We start from the raw sequence: 17,092 nt of genomic DNA, 5'->3' as shown, positions 1-17,092 counted from the left end.
CTCTGAATAAATAACCTAGTTTGTTTTATCTCCTCATTTGTACGGTCCTTGTTTACTTTCACTATGTATGTGCATGTAAACACAGGCACGGACACACATATACACACAGAAGGTGAAGTGAAAAGGAGGAGCAAAAAAAGAACAATTATGTTAACATTGTTCATTGGAACCAGAACTTTCCATAGAAGAAAAGAAATGTAAATATAAATCAAATAAATAAAAGTCTTATCGTCCTAAATTTAACTTTAAAATATCATCATGAACCCATGGTACATTTTTTTTTAAAGATTTTTTTTAATTTATTTGACAGACATATCACAAGTAGGCAGAGAGGCAGGCAGAGAGAGACAGGAGGAGGAGGCAGGCTCCCTGCTGAGCAGAGAGCCTGATGTGGGACTCGATCCCAGGACCCTGAGATCATGACCTGAGCCGAAGGCAGAGGCTTTAACCACTGAGCCACCCAGGCGCCCCTACATTTTTTTTTCTTAAAAATATGTATTTGTAAGCTTATCACTACAATGAAAAAACTTTAAAAACAATGACTTTACCAGTCATTTACCATACCAACAACATTCTTAAAATCCTAATGCATTCCTAAAACCCAGACTGGTCTCTAAATATTCCCACTAAAGGAATCAAAGATCTTCAGAGCAATGACTGGGCTCAGGCTTGAGGCAAAAATATATACAAAATGAACCTGACATCATGGCATATTAAAAAGCAAGAGAAATTTTAAAAAAAAGAATGAATTGTGTCACAAAAGCTTAAGTTGAAGCTAACTTAGCCAAATGGGACAATTTGAACATCAGTAAGAATGAAACTGCAATGGAATTTAATTCATATATTTTAAAAATTTATGCATACATTATGATAGACCATATTATGGTGACCTCTGGAGGACGCTAGGAAACCTCATTAATCTAAAAATTGGTAAAATGGCATTAAGCATTTAACCTACCTTTCCAGTATGAGCTGTACCTCAAGGTAACTAAACAGTCAGTTAAACTAAGTTGCTCTTTACTGACGTATTTTAGTTAATAAATGAAGAAGTTATATGTAGAGTATCAATATTTTACAAACTGTTAATATAAGAATTAATCTAGGCAATAATTATCAATGGTCACTAGTATTCCGAAAAGAGCGGCGACTAGACATTGTTACCTCCTCACTGTAATACATACCACCACTTACGAGGTATTCTTGACAAAAAGCCAAAACCAAATCATATGAAATTTTAGAATCTACTGTCAGCTTACAGAAAACAAGGGAATAAGAAATATGTAAGTGACACCATGGGAAAGCATCTGGCAAAATTCAAAAAGTAGAAAACTATAGAACAGAAGATCTGGTTTCCTTAATAAATAAACTGCAAGGAAAAAAAGAGAGAAGTTACTACATATTTAAAAGACTTAACATTTAAACTGAAGGCAAGGTAATGACCTTATTTATATTTTGATCAAGAAAGATCTGTAAACAAATATTTATAAAAGAGAGAAATTTGAATATTGATATTTGGTGATAATGAAAAATAATTTTCAATTTCTAGGTTGATAATACAGTTATACTTAAAACAATAGGTCTTACAGAAATTCATACTGAAATATTTATAAAGGAAGTGTTATCTGGGATTTATTTCAAATAATCTGGTGATGAGTGGGGAGAGGTGGCTTGGTTATGAAGAGTTGGTTATAGAAGTTAACAAGGTGATGTGCAGACCTCGGGAAAAGACGGTCTAAAGGGAACTCTTTAATCAGGCCTTCAACAAGGATTGGCTCCCTGTGGTTCACAATGGATCCAGCACGACTCATCAGGCATAGGACTTCTACAAAGCTCTAGAATGCAATACACAGTGTGTGTCATTCTTGTGTGATCCATATAGATACTTGCCTCCTAAATCTGCAATAGGGTCAAGAATTCAAGTTCTAGTCATCTCTATTCAGTTTATGAGAAATAATGGTAATATATAATACGTTCAGATTCTTCTAGTTTATTTGTTTCTGTCGAGGTTTCAACTTTTCACCAGTAATCCATCTACAATTAATTCATCTTTCTCCTACATTCAAATTAATTCCTTGGCCAGGCAATTCTGCCTATATTAGACATGTCTGACATCTTTTTTTTTCCTCCAACTATCAACTCCCACATCCAGAACATACCATATATCTGTTCCCTGTTAAAATCCTTCACATATCTCCAGCCATGTTCGCTCTGTATTTTCCAGTTGTTATGGTAGTCCAGTTTCACTGTAACTTCTTATTATTCCAGTAATATAAAATTCTAGGTTCTTTTATTTCCAGTATCCTTTAAACCTAGAATTCCATTCTTACATATTTACAATGAACCCTATCTATGTTTCAAGGTGTATCCTATATCCTTTATATTAGTTGGGGCAAGCTAAGTATGATAACAAAAATATCCAAAAATGTATAACAACTCAAAAAACAATAGCTTATTTCTTAATTACCTAATAAATATGGAGAGTCTGTAAAGGCAATGGGGCAGCATTTTAAGATAAAGTGATTCTGGTATCCAGACTTTCCCGACAGACAGCTTCCAATGATGCCTCAGAAGCTGTCTTCATTTCAACTAGCCAGAAAGAATAAAGAATATGAAGGAATGTCTGTGGTACACTTAATGAGCCAGATACAGAAGTGGTGCATGTATCTTTCATTCATCTTGCATTGACTGGAACTCGGAAAAAGGGCCATGTTAAAATGCAAGGGAAGGTGGGATATCTAGTCTGGCTGTATACTTCAAAGAAGAGAAGAATATGAGGTTTGGTGAGCAGAGAGAATTTTCTGTGACATCCACCATAAAATTTCCATTTTGCTCCTTCTAAAGCCCAGGTTCTTTCTACCGTATCCTGCTCTACTCTCCAGGATAATCGGGCAGTCTAGAATTCATATTTTAATATGAATGGTTTAAGAAACTAGATGATTGTACTCAGGAAATAAGAAAATGAAATTGAGATGTCTCCCAACAATTTTAAGTACCATGTTGTACAACATAAAGACTCATTCTAAGTCTCAGACAAAGGCTGGATTATGCTTACTTTTGTTACAGATACACAGAAGATCAACAAAAGAACATTTTGCAGAGATATTAGTCACTGAACTAGACTGTTTCACAAAGTAGTGAACTTTTCTTTACTGAACAGAATGAAGCAAAAGTTGAACATCCAGGCACCATCAAGGCTGAAAAAAGTGTAACAACTGATAACAGTAGGGAGTTTGGTCTGCATGATATATTCATTCCTTATGTAGCAGAATAATATTTTGAAATAGTAACTGAGGTTCTTTCTTTTCTTCAGTTTCCTTGAATCCATTGCCCTACCCTGACTCCCACTACCATTCAAGCGTCAGTAAAACTTTTGTCTATGCTTTGCCTTTAGGAGTACTGTTCAGACAAATTAAGTCAACTGAAATACTCAGTCTGATTCTATTATTCATCAGAACCACAGCAAAGATAATTTTGAAAACTATGGTTTTAATAGTGAAAGCCAGCAGCTTAATTTTAGGGCTCTTCTTCTACTTGTATATGCCAATGCCTTGGAGGCATCCATGACTTGTATCTCTCATATAGCACATCCCCATGAACTGATATCATCACTTCTATCTTCAAAGGAAGTATGCCTCAAAATAAACCAAAATATACTTTGGAATGTGATTTTCTTACCACTTCTACTTCAACACTCTGATCCTAGCTACCATTATCCCTTGTCTGAATTACTGTAATAGCTCCTAACTGATTTTTCTGCTTCTACTCCTGCCTTCCTACAGTATAATCACAACATAAAGTAAACTTGATCATGTGAGTCCATTGCTCAGATTCCTGTCATATCTTCCCATGTCATTCAGAGTAAAAGCCAAAATCTCTACCATGACTTATGATTTGTAAGTGTCACCCTTCTCTCCTCCATCACTGTCCAGTCATACTGGCTTCTCACTGCTCTTTAAACACTGTAGTTTGCTCCTAAATCAGATATTCCACGGTCTGGAATGTTTTTCTCCCAGGCATCCAATGACTTCATCTCTCACTGCAATGTTACCTTTTCCAGTCTTCCCTCTCCATCATATCTGAAATGAAAAACTTTCCCTTGACTCTACTATCCTGCTTTTCCTACTTTATTTTTCCTTTTAAGACTTATCACTATCTAACATACTTATTTACTTAACTGCTCATTCCAACAGAATAAAAGCTAGTAAGATTTCTGTATTAAGAAATATTTATTCAAAAAAAGAAATATTTATTCAATGAATGAATAAAGGGAAATGCTAAATTTTTGGTTACTATCTTTCAATTCAAGCACAGTACCATGAATTTCCACAGACCTTATTTTATGTATTTATTTAGTTTATGTTATATTTATGTATTTATTTGGTTCTGCATCTCCCATCAGTATGAAAACTCCATGATGGCAGAGAATTTGAATGGCTTGTTTAGAGTTATGGTTCCTGAGCCCAGAACAGTCTTTGACAAATACTAGGTTCTAAAAAATATTTGACAAATAAATAAATAAAAGGATGAATGTGATGTTGGAACTTCATTTCAAAAGCTGATCTTGGTGACTCTTTGGTTGAATCAAATCTATTCACTTCTTGATTTCTGAATTTTTAATTTGAACGTGTATTTGAAAGCCTTTAACAATTACTTTAGTAGATTTTTAAACATTCTTCTAAAAAGAGCTGTAGATTAGGCCAGATGAGAGTTGCTATGGCTAATCAAAATGTTAGCAGATGTGGCAAATGACATATCTGAGCAGAAGCTTTAAATATGATTGTGTGGTTCAGTTTGGCCCTTGATCACGAGAATAGTATTTCAAAATTACGACTACTCCTTCAGCCTAGATACTAAGCAGAGGCACAGCCAACCTGCAGCCTTACATATCACCTGAGTAAGAAATACATCCAGTAGTTGTAAATCACTAAGATTTGGCAGTTGTCTGTTATGCAGAATAACCTGGTGAAAGATGAGAAATACGTCTCTCAGGACTATTTCACCAAAAGATTAAAACTAACCTGAATAAGAATAGCAGACTTCTCCCTCTGTTCCTGGATAGTCACAGTGTTTTCTCTTTTTTCTTTCTTTAAAATAGTTTTATTCTTGATGCAGTAATTTGGCTCGGGCATCAGGGGTCCTATTGCAGCGGGCTGTAGCTTTGTAGAGAAATGAATACGTCTGCGCACGATGTAACCACGCCAGTATGCCTGGATTACCATAGCTGCCATACTATTAAGAAGAGAAAAAACGTGTTTATTATCTATGAAAACACAGTTGTAGGTGAGAGGTCCTCATAAACTATTTTTGTAAACATGAAATGTGTAAGGTATTGGTTTAAAAAAAGAACTTTTGGCTTAACTATAGGCATATACATAAAAATGGAATGGAAAACCTTGAAATCTGAAGGAGAGAAATGTGCCAATAACTTAGTGAAAAGAAGCCTTCTTATCTGAAGATGAAAGGATGACAAGAAGAATCTGAATAAACAGGCCTTGCTAAATTTACCCCAGTTTACTATGCTTAGCTCATACTCTTTGCCCTAATCATATTTTCCACGACCTTCTACTTTTCATCAAACTTAATATAAAAGTGCTCAGGTTTAACTATTTCTACAGGTCTTTATTTCTTTATGAAGATTCTCATGTCATGTAAAACTTATATTAAATACATTTCTTTTTTTCTGTTTTATTTTTTTATTATTATGTTCAATTAGCCAGCATATAGTACATTTCTATGTTTTTCTCATATTAATCTACATTTTGTTACAGGGATTCCAGCTGAGAACTTAGAAGGGTAGAAGTAAAAGCTATTTTTCCTCCCCTACAGAGCAAAAGTAATCAATTAAATAAATTAATGAAATATAAATTAGGAAGTGTTAGAGCTACTTTCAGTAAAATTTTTAAAAATGTTTTTGCCTTAGGGAATACATACAAGTTTCAGCATATCAAGCTTGTTAACATAACTTTCAGAAAAGAAATCACCATTCATACTGACAACTTCTAAAAGAATAAAGACTAGGAAAAATAAGATTAGCTACCATGATACTCTGCATTCTGCCCTATTCAGCACCTGTTACTATAGGAGAAGCTGAGTTTAACCAATTTTAATTTTGTTGGCTTGACATTGAAGCCAAAAGTAAAAAAAGAAAAAGATTTTGACAAGCCAAAGTAAAAAGTAAACTTTGCTGGTTCAATAAAAAATTAAAGCCATTAGTTTCATAGTTTTTTAGAAGATTTATCTAATTTTAGAGAGAGAGAGAAAGGAGGGCATGTGAGCAGGTAGAGGGCAGAAAAAGAGTGATAAAGGGAGAATCTTCCAGTAGACTCCCCACTGAGCAGGGAGAGCCAGGCCTGTGCAGGGTTAGATCCCAGGACCCCGAGATTGAGATCAAGATCTTGACCTGAGCCAAAGTCAAGAGTCAGATGTTCAACCAACTGAGCTATCCAAGTGCCTACCATTAGCTTTTTAAAAGTATTTCATAGTTAGCAAACCGTGAAACAGACAACTATACAGAACAAACTGAGGGTTGCTAGAGGGGAGGTGGGCAGGGGGATGGGTTAAATGGGTGATGGGGATTAAGGCAATGGGGTGCTAGGTGGCTCAGTCAATTAAGTGTCTGTTTTCAGCTCAGGTCATGATCCCGGGGTCCTGGGATTGAGCCCCACGTCAGGATCCCTGCTCAGCGGGAAGTCTGCTTCTCTCTTTCCCTTCTCCCCACTCCCACTTGTGCTCTTTCTTGCTACTTCTCTCAAATAAATAAATAGAATCTTTAAAAAAAAAGAAAAATAATTTTACATATTCTCATTTTTTAATAAAATACTAGTCAATTAAATCAGAGCCTGCCAATGTTCAGTAAAGTTAATCTGTACTATAATTTTGTACACATGCCATATTATTAAGGGAATTAGTATAACATACAATCGTTATTTAAATCCTTTACCAAATAATCATTTGGAAAATTACCTAAGACTATCCATTAAAAATAAAAGATGTACAACTGTAAAAGAAAAATATTCTATAAATCTTACATTTTTTTACGATGTTCAGCATTTTGGCAATTCCACAGCAGAGAACTTGTCATTACTGTTTCCATGAATGGGATTCTTTCCATGGAGATACTGTTTGATTTGCTGTCTTTTCTTTTTTGGTCTACTATTTCTTCCTGATTTCTTCCTTCTGTATCTTCACATAAGGAGTTGGTAAATGTGGAATGACTAGAGCCAGAGTTCATCCATTTCTCAGAGGTATCTGGTGAGTCCAGTTTATATTTGTCTGCACAAGAGTGGAGAACTCTATTTTGCAGTACGCTATCACTATTTGTAGGGGTCAAATGATTTTGCTGGGTTTCAGAGTCTTCTCTCTGGGTGACACTTACATTCCCATGTTCATGTGAATATCGGCATTCATTACTAAGTGTCATTAATTTATTAAAATAATGGCAGAGATTTTCTGCAGCATCCAAGGTGACAAAATTTCTAAACAACCAAAACATTTAATAAGAATTATGTCAGCAAATATTAAAATTTGTGTAGGTTCTGGAAATTTCCCTTGTGTTTACAGTAAACATGAAAATTAAGCTTTACTACAACATTCATTAAAACCTTATTTCTGGTCGTTTATGTAAAACTGTATCTCATTTCTAACAAATCTGAAAATATTTGTTCGGCTAACTTAGATTTGTCAATCCAGACAAAATGTCTGGAAGTTTTAGAACCATTTTTATTCTAGGTATTTTTGGTACAATTGAATGAGAAAAAATCCATGCTTTTACTACCATAAACATGAGAAATCATGGCTGCCTAAATTTGGAGAAGTTATTTATGAAACACAGTTAAAAGTACTTTCTACATTGACTCTTGCCATGCAAAATATTTGTATTGGACTTTTAAACAAAGAATTTATATTATGGGAAAGTTTTTATTCCCATTTTTCGCTGGAAAAATTATCCATTGCGAAGAGAATTCAAATACTTGAAGGCATAATTGGTTGTGATCCTCTTAAACAACTGTTGAATTTCTATCTTATTGAGGTTATGGCTTACATAATTAATCAAACTTTCTGTTTGCCAGATTTGGGGATCTTAATAGCAAATGTAAAAGACTCACCACCTATATGAGCCTTTTTCTTGGTACATTTTACTTATCTTCCCTTATTTTATTTTTAAGAATTTACTTACTTCCAATGTTTATTTTCTTGACAGTATTTAATATATAGCCAACAAGCTGCCTTATTTTTTTTTTCTGAAACATGCAGGATATAAATAAACATAAAACTTTGACCATATATATAAGCATATATATAAATATAAAACTTTTAACCATACAAAATGAAAGTAAACTGTGGAGATAAACAGTCCTGAGTTCAGAGAAGTAATATTAGACATTAGCATAGGCTCCTCCAATGTACTTTCAATGTTTTGTATTTCATTCATTTTGGTGGCTAATAATGCAGAAAAGGTTCAACTTGATATAAGAATATTTAGTGTGTAGGATTGGTGTTGAATTCACCACCATTGATTATTAATGTAAAATATAGTCTATTTTCCATGATCAATGCCAAAATGAAACATGTTGCAATGACAAGGGGTTATACAAAGGAATTGAGGAATCTGTTTCAACATGAGGGATATTAGGGTCATCTTTACACAAAAAAATTCTACATTACCACACATATACAAAGAAATATAAGTTTAGTTTTTCCACAAAGATAAATGTAAATAATCTTAGAATTTGTCAAAAGCAAACATTAATTATATATAACAATTGGCATTATTTTTAAAGCTGTGAGATTTGTTTTTAATCTGAATAGATTAAATTAAAAACAGTTAAATGGAAAACAAATCTTATATAGATGAGCAAATATAAATATGTGAAGAGCAATATTAAAGACTGCAATTTAATGATTAAGTTTAGGTATTTGGAAAGACATATTACAGTTACAATTCAGTTATAATGAAGGGTCACCACAAGTGAAATATGAAATTGTTTTCTTTTTTATTTGTGTTTTCTGGGGTAATGCAAATTAGAAAATACAGTTAGAGAAAGATCACCTGTAATTCTTTCACATTAACACATTCCTAATTTGGGATGGGGAGTGGGAAGTTCTCTTTCTTTTATATCTGCTTAGGTCTCTACTCTTAGCTTCTGTTCCTCTGAATATGTGCATGTGTTGACTACTTTTCTCTACTCTGCTCGCCTAATATTTTAATACATAAATATAATATATATATACAATATATCTTAATATATAATAAATGTTATACTTATAAAATTTGCCTTGCTCCATTGTAACTATTTGTCTAATTTTCTCTTATGTTAATCTGTGAATTAAGGATAATGTGTAATACTTAGCTTATTATTGTGTCTTGCCTACAATAATGGTCAAACAAATTTATGACTGATTAATTGAATGAATGACTGAATGGATGTTTGATTCTTGTCTTGAAATTATCCTTATGACTTCACTTATTATAACTAATACTTTAGCATTTAAACTATAATTCGAATTATGTTTTTAAGGGAAAATATCCCTAAAACACACAGTCTTAATTCAAAAAATGTGTCATTGTGTTAATCAGAGTATTTTTAAATTATATACAGATACTGAATTATTTCTTTAAATTTTGACATGGAGAAGTGAATAGTCTTACCCTTTTCCATTAATATAGCTTTCAACTAGTGAGTTGAATTCTTGAATCTGAGACTGACAAAGTATCACAAAATGTCCTAATTCTGGCTCATAGTATCCTTCAGTATGCCTTTCTGAATAAGAGTTTAGCATTTCGCCATTGAGGATTCTTAGAGCTGGTAACACTTTAAGTAGAAAATCCCTATTGAAAGCAGAAAAAAAATTAATCATCTTGGAAAGGAGAGTTTATATCTAAAATAACCATGTACCTATTACTTAAACAATATAAGCACAAAGTATCTCTCAGAAAATGCTGTTAACTTTGTAGAGAAAATTATACTCTTAAACTTGTTTAAAAAATTTTATAGTATCATATCATGTACAAAGTTAGGTTTTAGAGACTTAATCATTGAACAATTTTCTTCTTAACACAAATGAGAAACTTAAGCAGCTGGAAACTTGGGCTGGGAGTAAATAAAAGTTTACACTATATAAAGAATAATATCAGATACACTCTTTTAAAAAGATGGTGATATAATAATCTTACTGAAATTTGATGTTTATTTTAGAAGTAGAGGCAAATTCTGATTGTTTCTCTTGGTAAAATATACTTAAGAATAGGGCTAAAATGAGACCAGTAAGAGATCACCCTGTTTATCATGATCTGAAAAATATAAACTTAGATTCCTTCCAGAGTCTTGCTAAGGATTATAATAATACAAATCTTTGAGGTATCAGCAAAAGTCTGTTCAACTTAAAAGCCTAATTCTGTGAAAAACCAAGTCAGATAGCAAAAGCTGTCCACCAAACCTAGCCATTTATAAGTACTTGCCAAACCTTTCACAAGGTTACTGCAGGCCTCTTTTACAAGTCCACTAATGATCACAGGGATAAAATGGAGTTCTTAAATGAATAAAGCCCCTTAGTTAAAAACTTTCATTTCCTAAAAGGAAAAGTACAAACTGATGAAAGATATCAAAGAAGTAAATAAATGGAAAGATGCCCAGTGACATCTTCAGAGATAAGAAGATCAATATTGTCAAGAAATCAATTCTTCTCGACTTGATCTATAGACTCAGTGTAATTCCACTAAAAATACTAGTAAGGTAATATTTTGCATATCAACAGACTGATCCTAAAGTTTATAAAAAGAGGCAAAAAAAAAAAAACCAGTCAAACAAAATACCACCCCAGAATAGCCAATTCTGTATTTAAGAAAAAAGAACAAAGCTGGAAGACTAACACTTTTGACTTCAGACTTACTGTGAAGCCACAGTAATCAAGACAGTATGGTATTGACAAAAGAATAGATAAATAGACCAGTGGAACAGAAGAGAGAGCCCAGAAGTAGATCCCCATGAACAGACTAGTTGCAACTAATCTTTGACAAAGAAGCAAAGGCAATACAATACCAGATAAATGATGCTGGGACAATTAGACATCTACATGCCGATAAATACATACATATATACAGACAGACAGACACAGACTCTGTACTCTTCAGAAAATTTAACTCAAAATGGGTGACAGACTTAAACATAAAATGCAAAACTATAAAACTTCTAGAGGATAACACAGGAGAAAGTCTAGATTACACTGGTATAATGATGAATTTTTAGATATAACACCTAAGACACAATTCAAGAAAGAAATAATTGATAAGCTGGATTTCATTAAACTTAAACTTGTGAAAAACAGTGTCAAGAGAATGTGAAGACAAGCCACATACTAGGAAAAAATATGTGATAAAGGGGTTGTTATCCAAAAATATAAAAAGATTTTTTAAAACTCAACAATAAGAAAGGTGCCTGGGTGGCTCAGTTGGTTAAGCATCTGTCTTAAGCCCCACATGGGGCTCTCTGCTCACTAGGAATCTGCTTCTCCCTCTCCGTCTGTTCATGCTCTCTCTCTCTCTCCCTCAAATAAATAAATAAAATTGTAAAAAAAAAAACTCAACAATAAGAAAATAAATATACCAATTAAAAAATGGGCCCAAAACCTTAACACCTCACCAAAGAAGATACACAGATGGCAAGTAAGCATATGAAAGATGTTCAACATCATTTGTCATTAGACAACTATAAATTAAATTAAGATATTAGTAAAAAATAAAATAAAATAATAAGATACTATTATGTACATATTAGAATGTCCAATCCAAAACACTCATACCACCAAATGCTGGTGAGGATGTGAAGAAACAGAAACTCATTCACTGCTAGTGGAAATGCAGAACCAGTGTAGCTACATTGGAAGACAGTTTCGTGGTTTCTTACTTTTACTTTAATCCAGCAATGTGCTCCTTGGATACACCCAAATTAATTAAAAATTATGTCTGCTCCAAAATCTCCACACAGACATTTATAGCAGCTTTACCTGCATTTGCCAAAACCTGGAAACAACCAAGATGTCCTTCGGTAGGTGAAAGAATAAATAAACTGTTACATCCATACAAAGGAATATTAGCGCTAAAAAGAAATGAGCTATCAAGCCATGAATAGACATGGAGGAATCTTAAATGCATATTACTAAGTGAAAGGAGACAATCTGATAGGTCACATGCTGTACAATTCCAACTATGTGAAATTCTCGAAAGAAGCAAAACTATAGAGACAGCAAAAAGATCAGTAGTTGCCAGGGATTAAGGTGGAGGGTGGGATGAATAGGCAAAGCACCAACCATTTTGAGGACAGGAAAACTATTCTACATAATACTGCAACATAGTGGATACATGTCATCATACATTTGTCAAAACCCATAGAATACACAACCCCAAGAATAAACTCTAATGTAAAGTATGGACTTCAGGTGATAATGTGTTGGTGTGGGTTCTCCAATTATAATAAGTATACAAATTTGGTGCAGGATGTTGATAGTGGGGGAGTTTGTCTATCTGTGGGGACAGGGTGTATGTGGGTATTCTCTATATTTTTTTTGTTTAATTTTGCTAACTTGACCTTCTCTAAAAAATAAAGATTTTTAGGGGCGCCTCAGTGGCTCAGTCGCTTAAGTGTTTGCCTTCAGCTTGGGTCGTGATCCCAGGGTCCTGGGATGGAGCCCCACATTGGGCTCCCCGCTCAGAGGGGATCCTGCTTCTCCCTCTTCCTCTGCCTGCTGCTCTCCCCTGCTTGTGCTCTCTCTCTCTCTGTCAAATAAATAAATGAAATCTTTTTTAAAAAGTTTTCTAAATAAAACAAAACAAAACAAACTTACAGTTCCTAAAAACTAGATGAAGGATGGCAAGATAAGATTACTAAAACGCTAAGGTTTGGGGTGCCTGGGTGGCTCAATGGGTTAAAGCCTCTGCCTTTGGCTCAGGTCATGATCTCAGGGTCCTGGGATCGAGTCCCGCATCGGGCTCTCTGCTCAGCAGGGAGCCTGCTTCTTCCCTTTCTCTCTCTGCCTGCCTCTCTGTCTACTTGTGATCTCTGTCTGTCAAGTAAAAAATAAAATCTTTTAAAAAATAAATAAATAAATAAATAAAAATAAAATGCTAAGGTTTGAGAAGGAAAGCTCCAGTCAGTTATTCCCTCAATCTAAATGGTGTAGTAAGGGTGGACATATCCATTTATATAAACACAGTTGTAAAACATAATTTTATATATCTATATAAATAATTTATATATAATTTACATTTTATATATTTATGTATAATTTATATATAAATGAAGGATGTGGTCCACTAAAGGCACAAATTCTAAAGATTAACTAAAGTCATAACACATCGCTACATATAGTTACAATCTTGATAGTGCTTAATAAAAGATAATCACAAGAAAGGTATAAATATATCTCCTTAAATTAAAGCAAAAAAAAGAGAAGAAAAACACCACAGTTCTTCATTTACTGGGGACGCATGATTAATTTCACACCTTCACCTCCCTTTACTCTCTAAGAAATAAGACCTTTTCTTCTTACAGATATTTAAACAAGGAAAGAGGGAACACAAATAGATTTTGTTCTTCAAGGTAATTATTAGACATTTTACAATGTTAAAGAGTTTAAGCTAGTTATGAAAACTTGGGTCCATCATTTCCTGGCCTCTTGACTAAGATCAAGTGGAAATTTGGGTCTATATATTTTGAACTTTTTAACACTTTTTTTAGGCTTGAAGCTATCAATATTTCTCCTATCATAAACTACCACACTTACCACAAAGGGTTAAAAAAGTGACATATATTATATTTCTGTTTCAATTCATTTTAAGATGTGGTTCAAAAGCAGAATGCTCATTAAGATAATAGCTATTCACCACAGAGGTAATGAAGTAATCAGAGGTAATAAAATAGGTATAACATTAAATATAACATAAAGTCTTTGACTGAAGTTATTGTTGATGCAAGGAAAGGTTAATCTCTAAAACTGAAGCTGATAGGGGCGCCTGGGTGGCTCAATGGGTTAAAGCCTCTGCCTTTGGCCTAGGTCATGATCTCAGGGTCCTGGGATCAAGCTCAGGGTCCTGGGATCAAGCCCCGTGTCTGTCCGGCTCTCTGCTCAACAGGGAACCTGCTTCCCCTTCCTCTCTCTCTGCCTGCCTCTCTGCCTACTTGTGATGGCTGTCAAATAAATAAATAAAATCTTTTTTTAAAAACTCAATCTTATAATAATTAAAATAGGGAGAGATTAACTATCCATATTCTATTCTACCAAGTTATTTATTACATTACTAATGAAACTACATTGCATTCTAAATCTCCCTCTAAGTACCCAGTCAAGTTTTCTTCAAAACATGACTATAATGTCAAACTTATTTAAAGCTATAAAATGCCAGATGTTAAGTAAAGATGCTTTAGAAATGTGGTAATAAAGGGTATTAAAAATTAAAACTATATAGGTGTTCATGACAGTTTTAAAAAGATGCTCTAATCCTATTAATGATCTTATTTCTTTAGATCATATCTCCTAAAATACAGAAAGCAAACATAAGCCTTCAATAATTTGATGGAACTAGCCCTAGACAATAACCAACAGTTCTAATTCTTTGTGTACCAATCAAATTTCTGTCTGATACCTTGGTCTCCAGAATGGACCCAGCCAGCAAAGGAATGAGGTATGCTAATAGCGGGCTTTGGTCTTTGAATAGGTATATCTTACAAGGAAAATTAGATAAGGCAGATTTCCTTACTGTAAATTGGATTTCTTAAGAGTTAGTTAAACCTGATTTGTTTATTTCTTTTGTTCAGTCATTTCTGGTTAAATAACAGTAAGCTGTTGGACCTATAAAACTTTCAACAGGACCGTGGACCCGCAGTGATAATGCAGATGAAGTAACACTAAGACCCTCTTGAACAGCCATCTTTCAGGTTTTATTTTGCCTATTTAATGAGGTGTCAACAAAAGGAAGAAAATACTCATGCTGTTTTCATGAGAGCCACAGAGTCTCAAACATTTATTTTTTATCTTAGTCACTCTCTAGTTCCACTAGAATGGGAATTCAAGGTTAGATCCCTCTGTGGATCTTCAACCTTGCAGGGCAGTGTCTCTGAAAAGATTGTCCTTGAACTACTGTATTAGTAGTACCTGGGATGCTTTTTTAGATCCAGTTATGCTCAAAGTCCTCTGCTTGTGGGATCTGGGGAATTTGCATTTTTAAAATATAGCCTTTCTTATGTACCTTAAAGAATTAAGAACCATTGCATTGGGAGGAAAATAGACTACAAGAAGTTGTGCTAAAATCAGAGATGCTCAGGGCGCCTGGATGGCTGAGGTGATTAAGTTAAGCATATGACTTGGTTTGGTTCAGATCAGGTCATGGTTTGAGATTCAGCCCCACATCAGGCTCTGCACTCAGCAGAAGTCTGCTTCCCCTCTCCCTTTTCCACTGTTCCCCCCAACCCTCCCCATCATGTGCATATATGTGCATGCTCTCTCTCAGATAAATAAATAAATAAATAAATCTTTAAAGCTCCAGGTTGAACTGAAGTTCTAATCATTCATAATTGTTTTATATTTTTAAGAAAAATATAGCTTACTTGAAAACTTGTAGTATGTCCTATATGTCACAGAATTTACTAAAATAAGAGATATTGTGGACCTGGACAGTTATATTCAAATGATCTGCTTACTGATTAACATTGCCATTGGTTTAGTGTAAATGATATGAAAGTGTCTTGGAAAAGTATTCTTGTAACACTAAAGTTACAGAATACATATCACATATACAGAGAAATCAGCTTTCTATTCAGAAATAATTGCTGACAAAATAAGGAGCTATTTTAACTAAATAACCTAATATAAGCTTAGAAGCAAAAATATAATAATTTGCTTTATCAGATTAATGGAAAGATCAATATTTTACTACCAGCATATTGTATTTAATACAACTGTTTGTGCTCTGGACAATTAAAATAATGAAAAATAAGTAAATCCAAAGGCAATATAGGACATTAGGTTTGTTTCTAGATATTACAAATGGCATTATGTGGAAGCTGTTTGGATGTTAACTAACCAGATCAACAAGGGAATAAAATGATAAATTTGCCATCAAATACTATATTTTAGATATGGCTATTGATATAGATATCATTATGTACAATATTATAGCTATAGGAAATAATTATAGAGAATGTGGCTCAAAGGACTTGAATTTTCACATTGAAAATAATTTTTTAAAAGATTATTTATTTATTTATTTGACAGACAGAGATCACAAGCAGGCAGAGAAGCAGGCAGAGAGAGAGGAGGAAGCAGGCTCCCTGCTGAGCAGACAGCCCAACGTGGGGCTCGATCCCATGACCCTGGGATCGTGACCTGAGCCGAAGGCAGAGGCTTTAACCCACTGAGCCACCCAGGCGCCCCACATCAAAAATATTTTCTGGTGCAACCACTCTGGAAAACAGCATGGAGGTTCCTCAAAATGTTGAAAATAGAACTACCCTATGACCCAGCAATTGCACTACTGGGTATTTACCCTAAAGATACAAACGTAGTGATCTGAAGGGGCACGTGCACCCAAATGTTTATAGCAGCAATGTCTACAATAGCCAAACTGTGGAAAGAACCTAGATGTCCACCAACAGACGAATGGCTAAAGAAGATGTGGTATATATACACAATGGAATACTATGCAGCCATCAAAAGAAATGAAATCTTGCCATTTGCAACGACGTGAATGGAACTAGAGGGTATCATGCTTAGCGAAATAAGTCAATCAGAGAAAGACAACTATCATATGATCTCCCTGATATGAGGGAGAGGAGATGCAACATGGGGGGTTGGGGGGTAGGAGAAGAGTAAATGAAACAAGATGGGATTGGGAGGGAGACAAACCATAAGTGACTCTTAATCTCACAAAACAAACTGAGGGTTGATAGGGGGAGGGGGGTTGGGAGAGGGGGGTGGGGTTATCGACATTGGGGAGGGTATGTGCTATGGTGAGTGCTGTGAAGTGTTTAAACCTGGCGATTCACAGACCTGTACCCCTGGGGATAAAAATATATTATATGTTTATAAAAAATAAAATTAA

The 17,092-nt window shown here is 34.3% G+C and overlaps 1 protein-coding gene across 4 annotated transcripts in view; it reads right to left on the bottom strand.

Moving 5' to 3' along the window:
• Window positions 1-17,092, bottom strand: part of LRRIQ1 (leucine rich repeats and IQ motif containing 1) — a 210,511-nt gene that overhangs the window by 121,536 nt on the left and 71,883 nt on the right. For 3 of the 4 annotated variants that reach the window (XM_032874162.1, XM_032874163.1, XM_032874164.1), the window contains 3 exons: window positions 9,650-9,829; window positions 7,029-7,475; window positions 5,019-5,229 (listed from right to left, as the gene is read on the bottom strand). In XM_032874162.1, the coding sequence (XP_032730053.1) occupies window positions 5,019-5,229; window positions 7,029-7,475; window positions 9,650-9,829 (838 nt within the window). The remainder of the gene's footprint in view (window positions 1-5,018; window positions 5,230-7,028; window positions 7,476-9,649; window positions 9,830-17,092) is intronic. The other variant, XM_032874165.1, reaches the window with a different exon arrangement.

This window comes from Lontra canadensis, unplaced genomic scaffold (assembly GCF_010015895.1).
Source record: "Lontra canadensis isolate GAN:19392208 unplaced genomic scaffold, GSC_riverotter_1.0 scaffold52, whole genome shotgun sequence".
Lineage (NCBI taxonomy): Eukaryota > Metazoa > Chordata > Mammalia > Carnivora > Mustelidae > Lontra > Lontra canadensis.
This window is presented reverse-complemented; position numbering and strand designations above follow the sequence as displayed.